General features: G+C 32.3%; 3 protein-coding genes across 3 annotated transcripts; all 3 read left to right on the plus strand.

Annotated features, from left to right (window-relative positions):
• Nucleotides 1-2966: 2966 nt before the first annotated feature.
• LOC106373071 (protein RALF-like 9) lies at nt 2967-6273 on the plus strand. Its single transcript, XM_048739806.1, has one exon. The coding sequence runs from the start codon at nt 3113-3115 to the stop codon at nt 3350-3352; it is 240 nt and encodes a 79-aa protein (XP_048595763.1). The 5' UTR covers nt 2967-3112; the 3' UTR covers nt 3353-6273.
• LOC106373086 (protein RALF-like 9) lies at nt 5874-6273 on the plus strand. The gene has a single exon (XM_013813316.3). The coding sequence runs from the start codon at nt 5874-5876 to the stop codon at nt 6111-6113; it is 240 nt and encodes a 79-aa protein (XP_013668770.2). The 3' UTR covers nt 6114-6273.
• An 893-nt stretch (nt 6274-7166) lies between these two features.
• LOC106420915 (MLO-like protein 6) lies at nt 7167-14396 on the plus strand. The gene is made up of 14 exons (XM_013861851.3): nt 7167-9188; nt 9582-9639; nt 10011-10267; nt 10353-10469; nt 10570-10630; nt 10710-10873; nt 10961-11055; nt 11146-11195; nt 11285-11325; nt 11413-11586; nt 11659-11694; nt 11777-11844; nt 11942-12002; nt 13810-14396. The coding sequence occupies exons 1-14, from the start codon at nt 9066-9068 to the stop codon at nt 14251-14253; spliced, it is 1749 nt and encodes a 582-aa protein (XP_013717305.2). The 5' UTR covers nt 7167-9065; the 3' UTR covers nt 14254-14396.
• The last annotated feature ends 317 nt before the right edge of the window (nt 14397-14713 follow it).

Raw genomic sequence — 14713 nt, forward strand, 5'->3', positions numbered from 1 at the left:
GAAGATCTCCATCCATAGCTAGATATCTGACGCGTCTGTTCAGCTCTGCACTCAAAAAGCTCCAAAATCACTATATTTCTCCAGAACGTACATGAACCTGTAAATAATCTAAATAGACTCTATATAGTATTAAATTTTTATTAAAACAATTATAGACCATGGCTGAAAGTGGGTAAAATCTATGGTCTATCAGTCTCTCTCTAAAAACAATAGAAAACCCTAATAAATAGTCTAACATGCAGTCATGGACTTATGGTGTCATTCTTGAAACATCTGGGCAAAACTTGTAATTTGCTTAAATCATCATTAAACTCGTGGATTGTTGTAGTGTCGATCGACACTTCTAGTGCTTCGTAGATTGATGCTTCTTTTGATAATCGACTCCGACTTCAAGTTTTCAGTAGAGCTTTCCTCAAAGCTCCAAAATGATCCAAAAGCTCCAATTGTTTCCAACAAGTACATGACCCTGTAAAAGACTCTAAAAATACTCTGAATGCATATAAAACTCTCAAAACATACTTACATCATGTGTGAAAACAGGTAAATTCCATGACATATCATAATACATACAAGAAGCCAATAAAAAAAAGAGATTATGACACCGTTAAGAATGATCACTGTGGGTTAAAATCAGACACAAAACAGAAACATTCAAGATTCAAAGAAAGTCACAACCTGTAGGAAAGTCTCGCCAAAGTAGATCTACAAGAGACTCAACATACATCAATTTCATAAAATAAAAGACTGTATAATATGTACAAGCACCAAACTGAAGATATTAGAATTGTCAAACACTATAAACACAAAATGTAATGTTACAATATTAAACAATTAATCTACCCGTTCATCAATTAATATGTTAGCAATCAGTTCCTAGAATCTCACCAGATTTGAAGCCAATAACAGAAATGTTGTTTTAATTATAAAATGGAGCTAAAATCCTTATTTCCAATTTATTGACCTATACATATATATCACTTAACTTAGTTTGTAAGTTTTCATTTGTAACCAAGTCAATTTATGGGGAAAAGGTCAAGAGAAGCATATCCTTACAAATGATGGGAGTTTAGGGCAACATTACATATCACTGCTACAAATATAGAAACAACGGTGTGACACATGCTACTACTACAATCAAACGATGAAACTTTTTTACATAATTGCAATTTTACTGTCTCCGTTAACTATTTAAAATTTCATAATGAAGCAAACAAGTGAATTTTAACTTTAGTGTCTATTTTAAGTAAGCATGCGGATTACAAGTTTGAAATTACAGGTTAATAGTGAGGAACCTTGGACAAATGCAAAAACTCACAACACCATTATACATATAAACAATGTATTTAAATATGCTGACAACCTTCACAATACATTTTAAAACTAAACCAAAGCAACATCATCATGTCTAAAACAGATGAGTTTAATATTACTTCACTTCGTAAGTTTAACCACACTATTTTCATGTCTATACTTTTAATGTTTTTTCACTTGTTTAGCCACACTATTTTAGAAAAAACATACACCAAACATATTTTTACAAAATTTATGATTCCAAATATGTTTATCCATAGTATAGACACGTAAATAAGTGGTACAACTGATACAATTACATTTTGCGTATGGTACAATTACGTTTTTCAATTTCACAGTCAAAATAAACTACGTTTAACTTGGTACAACTCAAAAATGATACAACTACGTATTATTAAATGAACTTAGTTGTACCAGTTATACCTATTTTTTTCTTCGTTGTACTAGTTGTACCAATTAGACCGGTCATTATAATCCATTTTCTTCTAATTTTGGACCTTATAGGCTTTCATTCTCTTGATGAAAGTATATTTAATGATAACCTTATTGAAAATCTTGATACCATATGATCCTCAACTTGTATTTTGTACTGGTAGAAACACAAGCATCAACAAAACAATAAACAAGGTCTACCCATTAGTATACTGGCACAACTTTTTCATTATATAAATTTTAAAAATCTATTTGTTTTTAACATAAAAAAAAATCAACTGGCCAAATTGGTAGGTGTTTAAAATGATCTCTCCTAACTATTTTATTTTTTTATAAATGTTTGGAAATTATTACACCATCACATAAGTCTTTATATTTTACCTTATATTTTAAAGGTTTCTTTACTTGTTTGTCCATTATCTTTTTGAAAAACATACACTTGATGTATTTTAACAAAATGAATGATTTCATAATTTGTGATACTAATTAAGTAAACATATATCAGCAGTATAACTCATGTATATTTATTTATTATGTGGTACAACTAAATCTTTCAATTTCAATGTCAGGATACTATTATATACAAACTTATACAACCCAAAAACTGGTACAACTTTGTACACAAATTGTACAACTCAAAAATTGGTACATCTATGAGTTATCACGCTTGATTTGTTTATCATGTTTTAAACATGATAGTAAAAATGTAGAATTAGTATAACCAATAAAAATGTACAACTAATATAACTAATAATATTGTACAACATGTTCAACTATAAAATTAGTACAACTGTACAATTAGTGTAATCGTACAACTAGTATAACTCATAAAATTAATTTTAAATATTTTAAAAGTAAAAATGGGTCTCGACCAAGTTTTTGGGTATGTGAATCGGAATCCAAAATTTGTCTGATTGGTTGGTCAAGTTGTACTTTATAGGTTTTATAGACTTTTTGTCCATTTTTTTAAAATTTAATTTAATATATATATATATAATCCTTTATTTTTAGACCTTTAATCTTGAACGGGGAAAGCTAATTATACATGTATTTTCCATATATAGAATGTTCAAATTCCTTAGTTTTAAGAAAACATCAACCCGTTGATCTAAATACTAAAAGTATCCGTTTACTAAAAATTACGTGGTTACTAATCATTCACCATCCCAAAAGTAACGATTTGAAACACATCTATTATCTACTATATAAGCACCAATAACCTCTTCTTCATAACCGAACAGAGCCGATACCAAATACAATTAAATATATAAATACAAAATAATTGAGCTCCTAATCGGGGTTACTTTTATAAAATATTTATTTATTTAATTTGTTTGGAAAATAGAAATAAATAATAATTAATAATAATATGGGGATGTCTGAAAGTATCAAGGTTATTGTCTCTCTCTTTCTTGTGGTGTTATTGGCTCTTGCAGCAACCCAGACAGAGTCAAGATACATAAATTATCATGCCCTTCATGGAGATCACAGTTTAATTTGTGATAAAGCGCACCCAAACACCTGCAAGAAGGAAGAAGCCAATCCTTATACTAGAGGATGCGAGACAATCGATCGTTGTCGTGGTCAATCTCTAGGCCCAAAAATGTGAATCGACCAAGTAGAGTACACCACCCTTGGTTAATTTTACAAATGATATCTCCATATTAATATCAGATGATTAATTTCATTCATTATTTATTTATAATCTGTATTGGTTTGTAACTGATTGTTACCCTATCATTTATGATATAAAACAAATATATTTATGTTATCTTTTTATTTTTGAATATATGTTTAATTTATTCAAAAGAAAACAAACTTTTTTACCCAAGTGCCACTAAGTTTTGTAAACAATTATTCACAAGCTTAAACCAGCTGCGTTCTTGAACTCTCTCGTTTGATAAAAGGAGAGACACTGATTGCCGAACAAGTTTCTCCAAAGATTTGGCAAGAGATGTCACTGTCGTAAGAGCTGCTCCTTGTCTTCTATCGTTACGTTCTTTCCATAGTACATGAACTGAAGCTTGTAATACATACCGTGTGAGAAAACGTTGGAGAAAACTGTGTCTTTTATCTAAGGAACATAATCCTCCTGTTTTCTGATATTCTCCCATGTTCTTTTAGTACTGAAAACTGGTTTGTATATTTCCTCCTTGTATTTCCAGTGAGATTGATCCTCCACAACTGAAATTTATCCCTTTAAGCATCTATAAGTGTTTCCACCTCATTAAAAGGATCAACTCGATGCCTTCGTCTTCTTCGATTAGCAACAGCCTTTGCGACAGTGAATTTTAAAAGAATTCCTATGTAAAGCTATTCCCGCGCCATTGGAATTTAAAGAATTTGGATATAGTTTAATTGTTGATTTTAAATGATATCTCAATTATTTGGGCGATTGTAACTATTTATTGTTGTTTTGAATATTTTTATATATATATATATTAAAATATTATTTATTTATTTTAAAATTAGTTAAATAAAAACTTATACCCCCAGTTAAATAAAAAACTAGCTCTACCACTGATTGAACCTTGCAAGCCAGATATGTGTTGGATCTTTTTCCGGATATAGCTTCTATCTGAACATCAGTCATGTCATCTTTCTCATCGTTAGGGGTATATTTAGAAAGAGAAAAATGAAATATAGGGCTTGGACCCCCATTTTTAAAGGCCCACTTTTAAAAGGTTATGTAGTTAATTTTTTTAAAAACATTTTACCATTTCATGTAAAGGAAAGAAGTGCAAACCAAAAATGAAAAAATGATAATAATAATAAAACATAACTAAAGTAGGAGCTACAATTAACATAAAAAAGAAAAAATATTATATTTACATAGACTTTTTAACTTTGTCTTTTCCTCTTTCTCCATGACTCTTAAGCTTTTTCTCGTCTGTAATATTTGGGTTAGGCATGGGCATTCGAGGTCCCAATCGGGTTTCGGTTTTGTCCAATCAGGTCTCGGGTTTTCGGGTTTATCAAAATCAGTCTCATTTGGGTTATACAAAAATTCGGTTCGGGACCGGTTCGGGTTCTTTGGGGTTCGGGTCGGGGTTAGTAAATCTTCAAAGAACCGGTACAACCCGTTGTACTTTCGGGTTCGAGTCCCAATCGGTTCTTTGGTTTAAAAGTACATAATTTGTATTTACTTTGTAATCAAAACATAAGTAAAATCAGTTCTTCGGTTTTAAAATACATGATTTATATCTATTTTGTAACCAAAACATAAGTTAAATCGATTCAAAAATAAGAAAAGAACATCAAACGCGATCATTCAAAATTAAACGAAAGGTAATGATAGAAAGAAAACCAAATAAAATAAAGCATAAAACAAAAACTAAGTTCTCATGAAATGAAAAATATTATTCAATGAAAACAAAACCAAAATCTAAAAACTTCAAGCTTCAACCACCAACTTCAACCATCAACATTAATGTAATAGATAATTACTTTAGATGTTCAATAATTTCTTAGTGTGTTCTGAATACATATTAGGAATTAAGATCATGTTTGATACAAGCTATTTTGGGAGATTTTGAATTTTTTGGGTTCTATCGAGTATCCATATAGGTTCAGGTTCGGTTCGGATAACACTCATAACCCAAAATACCACAAAACAAGATCCAATCGGTATTTACGTCGTGTCGGATCGGTTCGGATTCATTTTTATCGAATCGGGTTCGATTTATTTGCCCAGCTCTAATTTGGGTAGGCCCCCATTTTTTCTTGCTTATGGCCTCATTTATTGCCGAGATCCCCCTACTCACCGCCTTCCGGAACGCCTTTAAAAGTTGTTTTGCGACCTTTAATCTTGAACAAGGAAAGCAAATTATATCTGTCATTGCTAAAGATCCCTTAATTTTAAGAAAACGTCAACCAGCTGATCTATATACTAAAAGTATCTGTTTACTAAAAATTACATGTTTACTAATTAATCACCATCCCAAAAATAACTATTTGAAGTACATCCATTATCTTCTATATAAGTACCAATAACCTCTTCTTCAAAACCAAACAGAGCCGATACCAAATACAATTAAATATATAAACACAAAATAATTGAGCTCCTAGTCGGGGTTTCTCTTATAAACTATTTATTTATTTAATTTGTTTGGAAAATAAAAATAAATAGTATGGGGATGTCTGAAAGTATCAAGGTTATTGTCTCTCTCTTTCTTGTGGTGTTATTGGCTCTTGCAGCAACCCAGACAGAGTCAAGATACATAAATTATCATGCCCTTCATGGAGATCACAGTTTGATTTGTGATAAAGCGCACCCAAACACCTGCAAGAAGGAAGAAGCCAATCCTTATACCAGAGGATGCGAGACAATCGATCGTTGTCGTGGTCAATCTCTAGGCCCAAAAATGTGAATCGACCAAGTAGCGTACCACCCTTGGTTAATTTTACAAATGATATCTCCATATTAATATCAGATGATTAATTTCATTCATTATTTATTTATAATCTGTATTGGTTTGTAACTGATTGTTACCCTATCATTTATGATATAAAACAAATATATTTATGTTATCTTTTTATTTTTAAATATATGTTTAATTTATTCAAAAGAAAACAGACTTTTTAACCCAAGTGCCACTAAGTTTTGTAAAAAATTATCCACAAGCTTAAACCAGCTGCGTTCTTGAAATCTCTCGTTTGATAAAAGGAGAGACACCGATTGCGAACCAGTTTCTCCAAAGATTTGGCAAGAGATGTCACTGTCGTAAGAGCTGCTCCTTGTCTTCTATCGTTACGTTCTTTCCATAGTACATGAACTGAAGCTTATAATACATACCGTGTGAGAAAACGTTGGAGAAAACTGTGTCTTTTATCTAAGGAACATAATCGTCCTGTTTTCTGATATTCTCCCATGTTCTTTTAGTACTGAAAACTGGTTTGTATTTTTCCTCCTTGTAATTCCAGAGAGATTGATCCCCCACAACTGAAATTTATCCCTTTGGTCATCTATAAGTGTTTCCACCTCATTAAAACGATCCACTCGATGCCTTCGTCATCTTTGATTAGGAACAGCCATTGCGACAGTGGATTTTAAAGGAATTACCATGTCAATACATTCCCACGCCCCGAACAGATCATACAGCCTTCCCATTGTTGTCCATGAATCAAGCCAGATTGAGTCATTCCTTCCATCTCCAACTTTCATCCTGTGAAACTATTTTTTCATATCTCGGAACTTTAATAGCTTTTGCCACATCCAAGATCCACGTTTTAGCAGGTATACTTTAATCCATGGAAACCAAAGGGACGATGTAGGAGAAACAATACACCAAATCAACTATAAACAACAGACCTTGTTTATTTCTTTTAAAGAACGTAGACCTATGCCCCCCCCAACATTTTTCTCTACTGAGAAGAGCCCGAGATATCTTAGCTTTGCGTGGATTCAACTCAGATATCCAGACCATAAAAATGCAGAGCCCAACGATGGAGTTCACTGTATTCCACGCATCTAGATCTCTAGATTCTTTCGACGGCTTTGGTAAAGTTCCATCTATGAAACCCGACTTCCTCTTCGCACGCAAGGCATTCTCCAACCCTGAGGCCCATTCAGCATAATTCTCGCCGGTGATTTGTACCGGAGATATTGCTATACCCGGATTATCAGACGCTGATAACTCATATGGAGAGTACGATTTGGTATCCAACACGGTACCTGATGCCATCGTTAACTTGAAGGCTAAGAAATTGTTTTTAAATTTTAGAGGGTAGGCCCTGATATCATGTAAAGTAACAAAGGAGAAGACCTCCATATATACACACGTACAATGACTCTAGATATACCCAAATAATATGGACACTTATCTAAATATACATATCATTTATCTCCAACATATTAGGAGACTTATCTAGAACCTCCAGGATTTATCTCAACATGCACTCACCAGGCAGAATAAAACCAGCCATCCAAAAGTTCACAATTCTTAAGAGAGCCCGTTTTATCAGCTGAAGCCTACCATCCAGTGATAAAAATGTTTTTGTCCAGTGAGGGGTGCAGTTTCTTATTTTCTTGATCAAGGGACAGTAGTTTGACTTCCCGGACAGAGTGCAGTTTCCGATCTCTACTATTTGTGTCGTGCCTTTTCAGATCTAAACAAAACATAAGTGATAAATATGATCTAAACTAAAAACTAATTTCAATTGTAGACCTAAAAAAACATAAGTGCTAAATACAACGTCGTTTATCTAATTCATGTCTATAATTCAAATTAATTTAGTTTAGGTCGTATTTAGCACTTATGTTTTGCTTGGGTGTGCAACACAAATAGTAAAGGTTGAAAAATGCCATTTTCCCCTGACTTCCCCATATGCCTTGTAAGCAAAGGTAGACTAAGATAGCGTACCAGTGACACTCCAGAGGCAAAATGAAACCGATGTTCTGTCTGATGCAAAGTATTTTCAGACATGCCAGCACAATATATAGTTGTCTTATCCATGATTATGTGCAGACCATAGACTTTCCCGAAGTAATCAAATACCGCACAACAATGCATTATATTGACCTGATTATACCATCAGTGAACACCATAATGTCATCAGCAAAACTTAATAAATATGTTAAGTCAATATTCTTACACTTCAGATGGTAACCCATATTTCTTTCATTTGCTGACTTATCAAGAAGTTCTAACAAGACATTCATGCAAATTACAAATAGATAGGGAGATAGAGCAAATCCTGTCACAATTTTCTTGTGTTCTATTTTATTTAGAAAATATAGATTAGAAATGTAATTTTACAATCTTTATCTATCCCTCATTCTCTTCACGATGCATTAATGTTGCGATTGGTTATTCTATTTTTGTCTAATAAATATGATACAGTATAACTTAACATATGTACACTATACATACCACAAAATTCACGCGTAGAAGGAGAAATCAGTCAGTTTCCTTACCGAACTGTCACATCAAAAGTACTATTTTTTATATGGTTAGATTTTAAATTTTTTTCTCTAATATAGTCATCTAGCTAATTCATCCATAATACATAATGGTAGCATAAAATGTTATTCAAAAATGTATTATGGTTTCAAAGTCAAAAGCTTTGAACTTTTCAAGATATGCCTACTCGCGGGTCATCTTCTTTCACCTTCGTCTATCTGCGTATATACATAAATACGTATCTCATGACTGCAAATAAACCAAAAAAAAATGAGGAAGAGGTCAAACAAAATATACAATATAAAAAACAGATAAACCTGAGTTTGTTAATTTTTAATTTAGTCGACGTTATACTATATTAGATAGTGTTTACGGGGGAGAAAATTTTCAAAGGGAAAGCTTTTTGTCCTGTGAGCTCTAATGGCGGATAAGGTGGACGAAAAAACGCTACAGCAGACTTCCACCTGGGCGGTCGCTGTGGTTTGCTTCTTCTTGCTTCTATTTTCGATTGTCATTGAGAAACTGATTCACAAACTTGGAACCGTAAGTCCATTTTTTTACTTCTTCTTGTATCTGTTTAGTTTTCTTGATTCTCTGTTTCACAAACTCTGTTTCTCTGTCTGTGTTTAGTTTTCTTGATTCTCTGTTTCTGTGTCTGTTTAGTTCTTCTTGATTCTCTGTTTCTGTGTCTGCTTTGTTCTGCTTTGTTCTCTGTTTCTTCTTTTTGCTTTGTTTCTGAGTCTGTTTGTTTCTTCTTCATGATCCTAAAAGTCAAACTCCATCTGAAGATTAAAAACGTAATTCATGTTTGAAAGTGCCAAAACCAAAAGGGGGTTACAGTTTTTTGTGTGTGTTTGTGTTGGTTTCACAGTGTTCTCTGTTTCTATTATTCACAACTAAGAATACATGCTCTGTTTTTTTATCTTCTTATAACAGTGGTTTAAGATTAAGAACAAAAAAGCTCTGTACGAAGCTCTAGAAAAAGTGAAAGCAGGTACCCTCTCCATTTCATTTTCATTGTAGTTTTAAATCTGTACACACATATTAAAAACAAATTTAATTTTATATATTTTTAAATGAAAAAAATTATTGAATGTACACCTAATCATTTTCAACAAATAGAAAAATAAAACGGAAAATATAAAAAATCATATAGCACATAAATTTAATAAATTATGCATTAAAATTCTAAGACGATAATTATTTTGTAATAAAAATTTTTACTCTATAACGAAGCTTAATATGAAACAGAGGAAGTAATAAACTAGTTGTAATAATTCATCAAATGAACTAGTTGTAATTTAAAATATATAATTTCCCTCCCAAAGATACATTTAATAAACATTAATAAAATGTAATTTGCAGAGCTTATGCTGATGGGATTCATATCACTATTGCTAACAATTGGACAAAACTATATATCGCAAATTTGCGTCTCCGAGAGCATCGCAGCATCAATGCACCCTTGCAGTGAATCTGAAGAGGCGAAAAAGTATCCACCTAAGAAAAAAGATACCAAAAATGCTGAAGAAAACTCTGGTCGAAAGCTTCATGAGTTAGTCCAATCTTACATTCCTCGCCGGAGTTTGGCTACCAAAGGTTATGACAAGTGTGCAGAGAAGGTAAACATTCATTCTTTAAAAATATTTTCTTTATGTTAACTCTTTTTCAGTCTTGACGAATGATTCTTCTAATGTTTGTTTCCAGGGAAAAGTCGCTTTTGTATCGTCTTATGGGATGCATCAGCTGCATATATTTATCTTCGTTCTCGCGGTTTGTCATGTGATCTACTGCGTTGTTACTTATGCTCTAGGCAAGACCAAGGTAAATTATTATTATTACCTCCACATTGTGGTCAAAACTGGTTCAAAATTGCTTCTTTTCGTTAAAGATTGTATTATTCTTCTTATTTCTGCTACTTTAGATGAGAAGGTGGAAGAGATGGGAAGAGGAGACCAAGACAATTGAATATCAGTATTCTCACGGTATTCATATATAACCTATAAAACTTGAAATGGATGAAACTGTGTGTAAAGCTTTAAGAAGCATTTTTCGATAAAGCAGATCCTGAGAGGTTTAGGTTTGCGAGGGATACATCTTTCGGGCGTAGACATTTGAATTTCTGGAGCAAATCAACTATTACACTGTGGATTGTATGTTTCTTCCGACAGTTCTTTGGATCTGTTACTAGAGTTGATTACTTAACACTAAGACATGGTTTCATCATGGTAAGAAAAAACTCAAAATCTTATTGATCTTTTCATTTTTCTATTGTTTGAAAAGAACTTCTCTCAAGACGAATCCTTCTTCTCCAGGCCCATTTGGCTCCAGGGAGTGATGGGAGGTTCGATTTCCGGAAGTACATTCAGAGATCATTAGAAGAAGACTTCAAAACCATCGTCGAAATCAGGTTTTGGGACTAATTAGTAGTGTTTTTAACAAACTATATCACTTCACTAGTTACCTGTTTGTCTGATGTTTCAATTGCTTATATCTCCAGTCCTGTGATTTGGTTTGTCGCCGTGCTATTTCTCCTGACCAACACAAACGGTACACTAATGCTCAGAATGTTTCTGCATCCGATATCTCTTGTAACAGTCCCAGAACTAATATATTTGCTCTGATATTCTTATGAACAGGATTGCATTCTTTCCTCTGGCAACCATTCATTCCATTAGTTGTAAGCAACAAAACCCTTAAAAGTAAGCATTCTTAGTTGTTTGGTTTCGTCTCTTTAACAAGAGTGAATGTATTAAACAAACTGTAGGTGATTCTTATAGTTGGGACAAAACTTCAAGTGATAATAACAAAACTTGGACTTTTAATCCAAGAGAAAGGAGACATAGTGAAGGGCATGCCGCTTGTTCAGCCCGGTGATCACCTCTTCTGGTTCGGTCGCCCACGTTTTATTCTCTTCCTCATTCACTTAGTCCTTTTCACGGTATAGTACATACTTTCACAGTCAACAACTGTGAGAAAATGCCTCAAAACTAAACCTTTGTGCCATTTGCAGAATGCGTTTCAACTAGCTTTTTTTGCCTGGACAACGGTAAGAAAGCAGAGCAATTATACATTCTCCAGTACCAACTCTCAAGCATCATCCATTGAAATCAGATTTTTTATTTCTGCAGTATGAGTTCCAGCTCGAGAACTGTTACCACAAAACCATTGTAGATGTGGTCATCAGAATTTCAGTTGGGTAAGTAAAAGTTAAGCTTTATCCAATCATACACACTGATAAGTCAAAACATCCCTTAAAAACTAACAACCTCACAACCTTGTTTCACTTCTTGCAGAGTTATTGTACAAATTCTTTGCAGCTACGTTACTCTTCCTCTTTATGCTCTAGTGACTCAGGTAAGTTACGCACACATATACACACATACATAGGCATGGGCAAAAAACCCAATATCCAAGATCCGAACAGAACCCAACCGAAAACCTGACTTTGTACCCAATCCGAGATGCAAGAAATATCTGAATGGATCCTATATGGTATATCGGGTAATGGAAGTATTATTAATCAAATCGAACGTATACCCAAAAATCCCGAGAACAGACAAAAATCCAAAAAACAGATTTAACGATTCAACTTAGTATCTAAATAAATATTTAAAAGCTAAATAAGGACTTTAAATAGTTAATATTATTTGTTTTGATATGGTATATAAGAATTTCTTAGGTGAGTCAATGATTCTAATAGATAATTTTAATCATAGTTATATTAGATAATAAAAAGTTTTAAGAAAAATATGATAATTATCATATACACAAATATTTGATATATTATCTTATTAATATTATGGGGGTGATTGGTTGGGCTGTAGAAAGTGACTTTAGCTTTAATTTTTATCTAGAACCTTAAATACTACCAATCATGCTTTATCTTGGTTTTTAAAGCTACAACCAAAAAATTAAAAGTACAGCAAAAACACACAAAAAATGGCTGTAAACATCTTATTTTCTAAAGCCCCATTTTTTTAGCTGTATGAAATTTTAAAGCTACATCATTTAAAGCTAAATCAAAAATCCTACAGACAAAATATTAAAGTAAATTTTCTACAATTACAACCCAACCAATCACCCCCTATATAAGAAGATTTTTCTTACATGTCATGAAAGGATTATATCTGTATTGTTGGTATCAAAAAGGTTATATATTTTTGGATTTTGTTAATATAAGCTCATCAGTAGCATTATTATCTTAATTTATTTGTGTTTAGTTTTAAAAAAATACATTCTCTAACAATTGTAAATTTTGGTAATATTTGTTACCACCAGCTGGTTACTACAAAAGCTCATGTTTATGTTCTACCGATATAAAAGTAGTACGCGATTACATGTCCTATGAAAAACATACAAAAAACATATTTGCAAATAAAAAAAGATGAATATTTAAAACGTAAGAGATCTCGCCTATAGTTCCCTTAACTACATTTTCCAAGATTTTCAAAACATTGGTAGACTTATTTATTTATTAAAATCATATTTTAAAAATAAGATAGTTCTTATATATTATGTTGTTATTTTGAAATAATATTTTCCTATTATAAATTGTAAAAATTAAGATGACTTTTTACAGATACAAGAGCAGTACTCAATTACATGTCCTACGAGAAACATACAAAAATCAAACTTGCAAAAAAATAAATGAATATTTTAAAACATAAGAGATCTCATAAATATTTTCAACATATTGGTAGATTTAATTATTTATTGTAAATTATATTCTAAAAAAATAAGATAATTCTTATATATATTATGTTGTTATTTGAAAATAATATTTTCTATTAAAAAGTTAAAAATGAAGATAATTGTTTTTATAATTATATTAATTAAACAAAAATATTTGTATAAAGGTATTTTATAAAATAGTTTTAATATGTGAGTTAAAAATTTCGACTCAATAATAAGCATATATTTATTTATTCTTTTTTGGAAAAGCAAAGCATATATATTTTGATAAAAAAATTTGTTATATATAAATATTTTGATGTTTGATTTAAATTTTTTAGGATATTTTAATTAATAAAATAGAAACGAATAAATATTTGTAAGACGATTATGCCCGTGTGCTAACACTCAAGCTTACACGTAAACACAACACATTGCTAGACGAAGAAACAGATTCTGAAATTTTTTATTTTGGTGAATTTTCTTGAAGATGGGTTCGAAGATGAAACCTACAGTGTTCAACGAGAGAGTAGCAACAGCTTTAAAGAGTTGGCATCACACAGCTAAGAAACAGATCAAACATGGAAGAACCTCAGGATCAACGACGCCTTTCTCTAGCCGTCCATCTACACCTACTCACGGTTCTTCTCCGATCCATCTCCTCCGCAACGTCCACAAACGAAGCAGAAGTGCGGATGAAAGCTTTGCGAACACGCTGTCTCCAAGAAACTCTGACTTCGATTCATGGCGTCCTGAGCCTCAGCAAGAACCGTCTTCTTCTTCTGCAAATCATCATTCTAGGTTCAGAGAAGAAGATTCAGAAAAGATGAAGCACTCTTCTTCATCTTTGGAGCTTCCTCCTGGACCTGGACAAATACGAACTCACCAGCATGAGATTAGTATAAGCTTAAGGGATTTTTCCTTTAAGGGATGATTTATTTTCTCAATGATTATTAGTGATTTGTTAATATGTTTATAAGTTTATATGCAAACAGTGTTATTGTATTTGTACATTTCAGCTTATTTATGCATAATTACTGTTGTAATGTTGTTATATATTTGTCACTTTTCAGTTTTCTTGAGACTCAAACCTCTGAAACCCTAATTTCTAGATCCGTTGTGAAGAATGGTTGTCTATTCTATTTGGATTTGTTATCCGTGACATGATTTGTAGTTTGCGTCGAGTTGAATCTGTTTTCAAATCATTGTTTCTCTTTTATCCTTTGTCTTTGGCTTGGGATCTTTGAGTATAATCTGTTTTATCCTCTGACTGCAGAAACCAAATTTTGGCATAATGAAGTAAAGTGGCTGTGGATGGAAGATCTGATGTTATGGTGAGCATAGACAACTCAAGTGTGTTGGGTCTCTTTATAGGTTGGTGTTGAACACATAGC

Source organism: Brassica napus, chromosome A9 (genome assembly GCF_020379485.1).
Source record: "Brassica napus cultivar Da-Ae chromosome A9, Da-Ae, whole genome shotgun sequence".
Lineage (NCBI taxonomy): Eukaryota > Viridiplantae > Streptophyta > Magnoliopsida > Brassicales > Brassicaceae > Brassica > Brassica napus.

Coding starts and splice junctions, on each gene's coding strand:
- LOC106420915 (XM_013861851.3), top strand. CDS start 9,066: ATGGCGGATAAGGTGGACGAAAAAACGCTACAGCAGACTTCCACCTGG. Junction 10,631..10,709: donor TGAATATCAGTATTCTCACG/GTATTCATATAT, acceptor TCGATAAAGCAG/ATCCTGAGAGGTTTAGGTTT. Junction 11,326..11,412: donor AACCATTCATTCCATTAGTT/GTAAGCAACAAA, acceptor AACAAACTGTAG/GTGATTCTTATAGTTGGGAC.
- LOC106373086 (XM_013813316.3), top strand. CDS start 5,874: ATGGGGATGTCTGAAAGTATCAAGGTTATTGTCTCTCTCTTTCTTGTG.
- LOC106373071 (XM_048739806.1), top strand. CDS start 3,113: ATGGGGATGTCTGAAAGTATCAAGGTTATTGTCTCTCTCTTTCTTGTG.